Source organism: Pseudochaenichthys georgianus, chromosome 14, assembly GCF_902827115.2.
Source record: "Pseudochaenichthys georgianus chromosome 14, fPseGeo1.2, whole genome shotgun sequence".
Lineage (NCBI taxonomy): Eukaryota > Metazoa > Chordata > Actinopteri > Perciformes > Channichthyidae > Pseudochaenichthys > Pseudochaenichthys georgianus.
The window spans coordinates 17,987,387-17,997,008 of NC_047516.1; the positions used below are offsets into that span (position 1 = coordinate 17,987,387).

A 9,622-nucleotide genomic window follows, 5' to 3' on the forward strand; every position below is an offset into this window, starting at 1 on the left:
CAACAGCACTTCAGTAGGGACTTTAGATGGGACTAGAGAAGGGACTAGGAAAGTGACCTGAGGAGGGACTAGGGAAGGGACTAGAGAGGGGACTAGAGAAGGGACCAGAGGAGGAACTAGAGAACGAAACTCGAGAGGAGACTCGAGAGGGGAACTAGAGAGGGGACTTGAGGAGGGACTAAAGGAGGGAACTGGAGAGGGGACTCCAGAGGGGACTAGAGGAGAGACTAGAGGAGGGACTAGAGAAGGGAACTTGAGAGGGGACTCGAGAGGCGAACTAGAGAGGGGACTCGAGGAGGGACTAGAGGAGGGACCAGTGGAGGGACTAAAGGAGGGACCAGTGGAGGGACTAAAGGAGGGAACTGGAGAGGGGACTCCAGAGGGGACTAGAGGAGGGACTAGAGAAGGGAACTTGAGAGGGGACTAGAGAGGGGACTCGAGGAGGGACTAAAGGAGGGAACTCGAGAGGGAACTTGAGGGGGAACTGGAGATGGGACTGTGGCAGCTGGGGCCACATCTGGGTCTGGCACCAAGGCTGCTGGGACCGGGACTGGGTCTGGAATTGAAGCCAGAATCCTGGCTGAAAGGTCCGGTTCTGGAGCCGGAAACATGGCTGTAAAGTCCGGTTCCGGAGCAGGGACCGTGGCTGCTGGGACCGGCACTGGAGCCGGAACCATGGCTGCAGGGCAGGGAACCGGAACACGGATCCATGGCTGCTGGGGGCTGAACTGGTTCTGGAACCCTGGCTCTTTGGGCTCGTGCTGCCAACCTGGCCTTGCGACCCCTTCCTTTAGGAGCCGTTTGGAGGCTCTGTGGACCTCCAAAGGCCAGACGAGTACCAGCGAATGGCTCCTGGACAGTAGCAAACACTGGGTGAGAAGCAGGGGCTGACGCCAGACGGACCACTCCAATGCGTGTGGTATCAAAACAGGAGTTGGGAGACCTGGGTCTGTCAGGATCGGGAAAACAAATTGTGAGGTAATCCAAAAGCCTGGCAGGTAAGAATTTCACCAAACTTTGATTCCTCAGTGTAAGGTGGACTGCTTCTGCCAGAGCAGCATCTCGCTGCTGAACCCTGACCGCTCCTATCCATTGATAAGAGCAGGTAGCCAAAGAAAAAGTAAAGTCCAATAACTCCTGCTCAAAAGGATCTGCTGGGCCCATATTTCAGGTCGGGTTGTAATGTTACGGTGTGTGAAGCAAGTAGGACCCAAATGCAGATTAAAGTCAAAATAATTCCTTTATTTCAAGGCTATATATACACAGACAGAACACTCACCGAGGACAAGCCAAATCACAAGACAACCCGACAAAGAGAGACAGAAAACCCAGAACTTAAATACACCCAGGACTAATCACATAAACACGAGACAGGTGAGGAGGGAGGAGAAAACACATAGGTACCAGGTGAACACAATTGGGTAATCAGAGAGGGAAACCGACAGAAAGCAAACAGGCAGGAAACGGGGGTGAACACTTTACAAAATAAAATAGGAAACCCAAAGATAGAAAAGGACACGAAAAATACAAACACAGACAAATCCTAACACATAAGGGCAGGAATTCAGAGAGAAAGGAGCCGTTTTGAGCTCTGTTACTAAAAACTGCTTTTTTGTAACGTCATACGCCAAACGCGTCATATTACGTCACATGGGGGAGCAACATTCTCGGACTCGTTCTCTGCCCAATCCGCGGTAGTAGTTTGTAGTTGGTTTGAGCAGCTGTCAGGACATCGAGTCCACAGTTTCCCTAACCGTTTTAACCGGATTAACTGGTTTCCCGATCAACTAGTTTACAGAGGTGGGGTGTGGGGTGTGTCGTAGTCTAACCCTAACCCTTTTTTTATACGGAAGTAAAAATGTCTTACAAAAACGACGCCAGATGTCACTGTAGTGTATATCTTTGTATATTTTTTGGAAAATCTAGTGTATACATAATTTTCCTACACATTTATTCACTGGTGTGTCTAACCTGCAAGTTGCTCTTTAAGTAAAAGTACAAAAGTATTAGAATCAAAATGTATTTAAAGTACAAAAGTATTTGTTCTGCACAATGGCCCATTTGGTAATAATATAGAGTACAGAAGTCTTATATCACCTAAATGTACTTCAAATACTTACAGTAATAATACTCGTTATGCAGAATTGACCTTTTCACAGTATTTTATTATTATGGTTATAATATTATCCTGTTTTTATAGAGGTAAGAGCCTTTAAGTATTCTAGATATGTGAAATACTCTGGAGAGTAGTATCACAGTACTGTATTATACCATATTTGTAAATCATGTGTTTTTATATGTACCAAATACCTAGTAACTGTGAGTGTTAAAATGAATGAAGTGGAGTAAAAAGTACTGTATTTGCCTCGGATTTAGCGGAGTAGAATTATAAAGAAGCAATATATGGAAACACTCAAGTAAAGTAGAAATGTGTTTAAAAGTATTTAAGTATAATACTTGAGTATGTGTTCTGCAAACTCCACGTATACTTCTAGCAGGATGTGTGTGTGTACATAGACTGTTTACCTGTTTGTTTGCACAGTAACGGTTGGTGTCTGTGCATTACCATCGTTTGAGCTTACAGCAACAGTATTTTGATTAGCACCTGCTAAAAGCATCCAGCATCCTGTTCTCTGCATTATTGTTGTTCAGTAGGTGCATATAATTCCTGTTATAAACACAATAACGTCTTCGGTGGTGCTTAAAACAAGTCTGATAGTTGGTCAAATAGTAGCCTTCATTATCCTGAGCCTGTGCTGATAACACAGTTTGCTTTCTTTTTGTTTATTGTCTCACGCTCTTTTAGGAGTCGTACGTGTGGAAGATGTACCAGGAGCGTTGCTGGGACTTCTATCCTGCTGGAGACTGTTTCAGAAAGCAATATGAGGATCAACTTTCCTAGCCTACAAGTACTTGACACAAATGCAGGGAGAATAACAACTGCTAAATACATGTGTGTTTTGTCACTGGCAAAGTGGATGCTTAAAATGTTACCAGCCAATCAATAGAGTACTTTTATTTTGGCTGGTGAGTGATGCAAATCTACTAGCTATTTGCATACGTTTAGCATATTTCACTAGTAAATGGGGGGGTTCATTTTGTGTCTTATGTACTGTTGTACATCATTCCTGACAAAACTCACATCAAATGGATTTTGTCATGAAAATGCTAAATAAGTTTCATCAACATACTGTAACTCCAAACGTTGATGACTTCAGCGTCCTTGAGATGGCTAAGATACTTTTTATATGTGAAACGCATTCACACCAAGTTTTTTTTAAGATTCATCATGTTATTTCATCATTTATCAAAATGCGTGAAAATGTTTTACTAAGTGTTAGTTGAATGTGTTTGCTGTTGAGGAGGAAAAGATAAGACTGTGTTTTGTGATAATTTGACAAAGTGCCAAAACTACCACATTTATAAAAGCATGTAGTTGCTAGCAGCTTAACACTTTGCCTTTCTGTCTTTATATGTAGTTAATAGTTTTTTCTTTCATTACTGTTACTTTCACTTAAACATATTAATTTTTTTTTTCTCTGTTGAGATTTCTTTAGATACTGTAGCTTTTATTTGATTTTAAATTATTTTATTTATTGTTTCTCAAGACAACTATAAGTCTACAATGATTAATACATTCTGTATAAGAATAAGCTTCATTGTAATCTGACACTTATTTGATCTTTTACTCATCAGCATAATAATGTGCGTATTATGTATGTAGATAGTACTTTCCAGTATCAGAATCCTTAAAATGTGGCTCCTAATTTGCAGCATTTACAAAATGGATTCAGTTATTTTTCAGTGAAAATAGGTCAACTAAATTACATAATATGTGGTGATCAGAAGGAAATATATGTTATGTTGATTGTCAAATGAAAATCCACAGAAGGTTATCTAATGTAAGGCTACATTGACAACCATAACAACAGTTTGAACAAAACAAATTATTTTAAACTTCCCTCAAATCAAGTATGTACCAAAACCTGTTTGTGGTAAAAGTGAGAGACTCTGGAGTTGGAATGTTGACATTTCAACAACCATAATAAAAAAAAGAATGTCTGACTAAATGTGTTTTTCTTTGTACATCCATGGCCTGTTTCCTGTCCCGTGTGGCTGATTGGCTGGAATTGTGCACCTTTAATTAACATTGTGCATATATAGCGTAACGTTCACAGTAATTTATACTTTTACTGTATTGATACTGATTCAAAATGACTAAATAAGAGAAAATATCAAAAGAAAATGTAATGCTGTTGAGTAATTTAACACAGTAACTCTGAACACACTGGTGCAGTTTTTTTGTAACATCTCATCATCACAGCCCATTTTCATCCCGAGCTGTTGAACTGTGTCCATGTGGAACATCCTTTATAAACTGGAATTAAGGCTGAGCATAAAAACTCACATTGAGCCCATTCAGTCCTCCAACATTTCTCTCTGAGCCAGGGATACAGCGACTGTCAACATGAATGTCTTGGGGATGAACGGTGAGTCGATCTCTTCACTGAACAATCATCATTACAGCTGTGGGACATTTTATATGCAAAAACTACCACCAGTAGGGTGATTTATAGACTGCATCAACAACAGTACAAAGATGCCCTCAACAGTGCACGCTCCTTCCACTACTCCTCTGTAATACAATCTGGCAGCAATAACCCAAAGACCCTTTTTTCAACTATTAACAAGCTCCTCAACCCCATGGATAATATCTCCAACTCCTTCACCACCTCAAAGTGTGAATCCTTCCTCTCATTCCTCCAAAGCAAAATTGAAATAATACACAGCAACATAGCCAACTCCTCCGTCTCGTCCACCACCCATCCTTTTCCGGAACCTGCCTACTCTCCTCCTTCCAGGCACCCTTTTACAGCCTTCAGACAAATTACCTCACTGGACATAGTTGCCCAAGTCACCGGCATGAATACAGTGCGGGGCAAAAAAGTATTTAGTCAGCCACCAATTGTGCAAGTTCTCCCACTTAAAAAGATGAGAGAGGCCTGTAATTTTCATCCTAGGTACACCTCAAGTATGAGAGACAGAATGGGGGGAAATAATCCAGGAAATCACATTGTAGGATTTTTAATGAATTAATTGGTAAATTCCTCGGTAAAATAAGTATTTGGTCACCTACAAACAAACAAGATTTCTGGCTCTCACAGACCTGTAACTTCTTCTTTAAGAGCCTCCTCTGTTCCACTTGTTAACTGTATTAATGGCACCTGTCCACAACCTCAAACAGTCACACTCCAAACTCCACTATGGCCAAGACCAAAGAGCTGTCAAAGGACACCAGAAACAAAATGGTAGACCTGCACCAGGCTGGGAAGACTGAATCTGCAATAGGTAAGCAGTTGGTGTGAAGAAATCAACTGTGGGAGCAATTATTAGAAAATGGAAGACATACAAGACCACTGATAATCTCCCTCGATCTGGGGCTCCACGCAAGATCTCACCCCGTAAGGTCAAAATGACAAGAACGGTGAGCAAAAATCCCAGAACCACACGGGGGGACCTAGTCAATGACCTGCAGAGAGCTGGGACCAAAGTAACAAAGGCTACCATCAGTAACACACTACGCCGCCAGGGACTCAAATCCTGCAGTGCCAGACGTGTCCCCCTGCTTAAGCCAGTACATGTCCAGGGCAGCCCGTCTGAAGTTTGCAAGAGAGCATTTAGATGATCCAGAAGAGGATTGGCAGAATGTCATATGGTCAGATGAAACCAAAATAGAACTTTTTGGTAAAAACTCAACTAGACTAGTGTTAATTTCGTCAGCTATTTTTTTATTTAGTTTTAGTCTTAGTCCTGTGTTAAATTTCCTTTTTAGTTTTAGTCATATTTAGTCACCTTCATCCTGTTTTTATTTAGTCAAGTTTTAGTCGACTAAAAGTCTGAGCATTTTAGTCTTATTTTAGTCGACTAAAACAGTAAACATTTTAGTCAAGAATTAGTCGACTAAAAGTCTGAGCATTTTAGTCTTATTTTAGTCAAAGAAAACTAATTATTTTAGTCTACTTTTTGTCAATGAAAACTGTTGAGTCTTTTTTAGTCATCAGATTATATAGAACATTTCAGTCAAACTAGTCTAGCCAAAACCAATAATTTGTCATTTTAGTATATATAAATACATAGGATTATATCTTGTCCTTATTTGATGAAAAACACAGGTTGAATGATTAAGAAAGCAGCTTTGCAGAGAGTATCTAGTCAGGTTTGTGGTGTTTTTACCTGTGTTATGGCCACATTGCTTCCCTTCTGATAAAACAATGCATTCGCTTTTTTTCTCCGCCTCGTTGTAGCGAAAATGGGCCCAAATATCACATCGTTTCTTTCTCCCAAGCAGTGGTAGCTTTAAACTTTTTTGTTGTCAGTGATTTTGACGGACAGGATCGTAACATTTCCGTCATAATCCATTATTACCCGTCGAGTGCACAATTTATCAATCACTCGCGCTGACGGGGGGGTATTCGGTTAACGTGAGTGCGACCACTGCTCCCAAGCCCTGTTGTTGCCATTTTATTTTCTGTTAAATAAGGTTAGTTAGACCATGAGTTAGACCCGAGTCTTCCTGACAGTTAATATTTTGCCGCTGCCCAGTGTAATTCAAATCTACCGCCGCACGCAGCACAGACACACACAGCTGCTGCCCTACCGCAGCACCGGAAGTGGAACTGCTGGGAAAAAAACTGACTATCAGAGATGTAACGTTATCTTTGATAATATTTAGTCTCCTCATTTTTCGTCAACGAAAGTAAAGAGAGATTTTGGCATAGTTTTTATTTAGTAAACTACATTTTCGTCTCGTCACTTTTCGTCAACGATATTGCATGATGATTTCGTTACAGTTATTGTTTACTGCCGTCGGTGCCGTCTCGTCATCGTCTCGTTTTCGTCATGGGAAAAAAGGTCGTTGATGAACATATTTCGTCATAGTTTTAGTCAACGAAATTAACACTCAACTAGATGTGTTTGGAGGAGAAAGAATGCTGAGTTGCATCCAAAGAACACCATACCTACTGTGAAACATGGGGGTGGAAACATCATGCTTTGGGGCTGTTTTTCTGCAAAGGGACCAAGACGACTGATCCGTGTAAAGGAAAGAATGAATGGGACCATGTATCGTGAGATTTTGAGTGACAACCTCCTTCCATCAGCAAGGGCATTGAAGATGAAACATAGCTGGGTCTTTCAGCATGACAATGATCCCAAACACACCGCCCGGGCAACGAAGGAGTGGCTTCGTAAGAAGCATTTCAAGGTCCTGGAGTGGCCTAGCCAGTCTCCAGATCTCAACCCCATAGAAAATCTTTGGAGGGAGTTGAAAGTCTGTGTTGCCCAGCGACAGCCCCAAAACATCACTGCTCTAGAGGAGATCTGCATGGAGGAATGGACCAAAATACCAGCAACAGTGTGTGAAAACCTTGTGAAGACTTACAGAAAACGTTTGACCTCTGTCATTGCCAACAAAGGGTATATAACAAAGTATTGTGATGAACTTTTGTTATTGACCAAATACTTATTTTCCACCATCATTTGCAAATAAATTCTTTAAAAATCAGACATGTGATTTTCTGGATTTTTTTTCTCATTTTGTCTCTCATAGTTGAGGTATACCTAGGATGAAAATTACAGGCCTCTCTCATCTTTTTAAGTGGGAGAACTTGCACAATTGGTGGCTGACTAAATACTTTTTTGCCCCACTGTACCTCAACTTCCATCCTGGACCCCATGCCCTCCACCCTTGTCAAGGCCTGCCTCCCCCAACTCACTCATCTGATCACCACACTCATTAACTCCTCTCTGTCCACTGGACTCGTCCCCCCTGCTCTGAAACTCGCTGCTGTCCCTCCCATACTCAAAAAACCTGGTCTCAACCCTGATTCCCTAAATAACTACCGGCCCATTTCTAACCTCCCATTCCTGTCAAAGATTCTGGAGCAAACTGTTGCCTCCCAACTCAAATCCCATCTGGACTGCAATAACCTTCATGAACCTTTTCAATCTGGTTTCCGTACTCGCCACAGCACAGAATCTGCCCTACTCAAGGTCACCAACGACATTCTCCTCTCTGCTGACTCTGTTTCCCTCTCAATTCTCATTCTCCTTGACCTAACAGCCGCATTTGACACGATCAACCATTCCATCCTCATCAATCGCCTCCAGTCTTCCATTGGCATAACTGGTACTGCCCTCTCCTGGTTTAAATCCTATCTCTCTGACAGACATCAATTCATCTCCATTAACAACTCAAAATCCCCCACAGCCCCCGTCAATCATGGCGTCCCTCAGGGTTCTGTACTTGGTCCCCTTCTGTTCATCATCTACATCAGGGGTGCCCAACCAGTCGATCGACTGGGAGATTCCCAGTCGATCGTGAGATGTGTCTAAAAATAGAACAACAATATTCTGTTTTATCGTTAATGTCCTGTAACATAATCTTCCTGTGCCAGAATAATGCACTTGAACGCATCAAAGCTTTGTGATTGGCCGGCACAGTAGCATTTCAACAGGTTTTTGATATGATAAAAACTCAAGTTAGATACCGTTATTAATCAGCTGTAAGTTTTAGTTTGTTTGAACTTATTCATTATAATTATTGTAGAAAATAGTATAAGAATGCAAACTTAAATTGATTATAGTCTATTATCAATTCAGGTTAAGAAACTAGTGTTGCTTGCATCCTATTTTAAAGGCATTTCTTTTTATAATCTACTAAAATGCAACAAAAAAAGGGTTTGATTCTATTAATTTTGTCTTTTTTATTGCACTGTTGCAGCAGATTCCTGTGTAGCTTCAGATCTGAGTTGTCTTATTAGTAAGCCTAATTTATACTTTTGTAGCAACACTATTTTTATATAATGGCAAAGAAAGGGTTCAGAGTATTTTCTTTTTTTCCTGTGTCATATGTGGCAGCACTGTTCAATGTTTCTTGAAAACATTACCCACTGTAGTGACGTGTGAATAAACTCCAACTCTGTATCAACAACACTGTTGTGTAACTTCAATTAATACTTGTATGTGTGTAGATTAGAAAGAGGTAAGATAAAGGATCTGCAGTATTTTATTAAGTATTAATCGTACAAAGGTCAGTTGTATACAAGTAGAAGTGTGTACTTTTATCCATGTATTTTTCCTTAATGTTTATTTTATTAGCACTGTAACTTTTATCCATGTACTTTTTCTTGTAATGTTTAATTGAACTATTCATATTTTAGACTGCACTGTAACTTTTATCCATGTATTTTTCCTTAATGTTTATTTTATTAGCTTTTCTTTTTTAATGCTTAATGTCTTTCATTTCTTTTTTGTAAAGCACTTTGAATTACCCTGCGTCGAAAAGTGCTATATAAATAAACTTGCCTTGCCTTGTATTTACCTGGTAGTAGGCTGTCAGTAATGGCTACGCCTCTCTATTTGGACTGGTAGATCTCGGCAGACTGGCAACTTTAAAAGTAGCTCTCGGTTCAAAAAAGGTTGGGCACCCCTGATCTACATCCTCCCAATTGGATAAATCCTCCGTCAACACCAACTCCAGTTCCACTGTTATGCTGATGACACACAGCTCTCCCTCTCAACAAAATATATTTCTCCAACCACACACTCCCAGCTCAGCACT

General features: G+C 40.7%; 1 protein-coding gene across 2 annotated transcripts in view; it reads left to right on the forward strand.

Annotated features, from left to right (window-relative positions):
* The window catches only part of LOC117458215 (ryanodine receptor 1-like), a 63,409-nt gene extending 59,350 nt beyond the window's left edge, over positions 1 to 4,059 (forward strand). For both annotated transcript variants that reach the window (XM_034098548.1, XM_034098550.1), the window contains one exon: positions 2,807 to 4,059. In XM_034098548.1, the coding sequence (XP_033954439.1) occupies positions 2,807 to 2,902 (96 nt within the window). In that variant the 3' untranslated portion in view covers positions 2,903 to 4,059. The remainder of the gene's footprint in view (positions 1 to 2,806) is intronic.
* Positions 4,060 to 9,622: the final 5,563 nt, after the last annotated feature.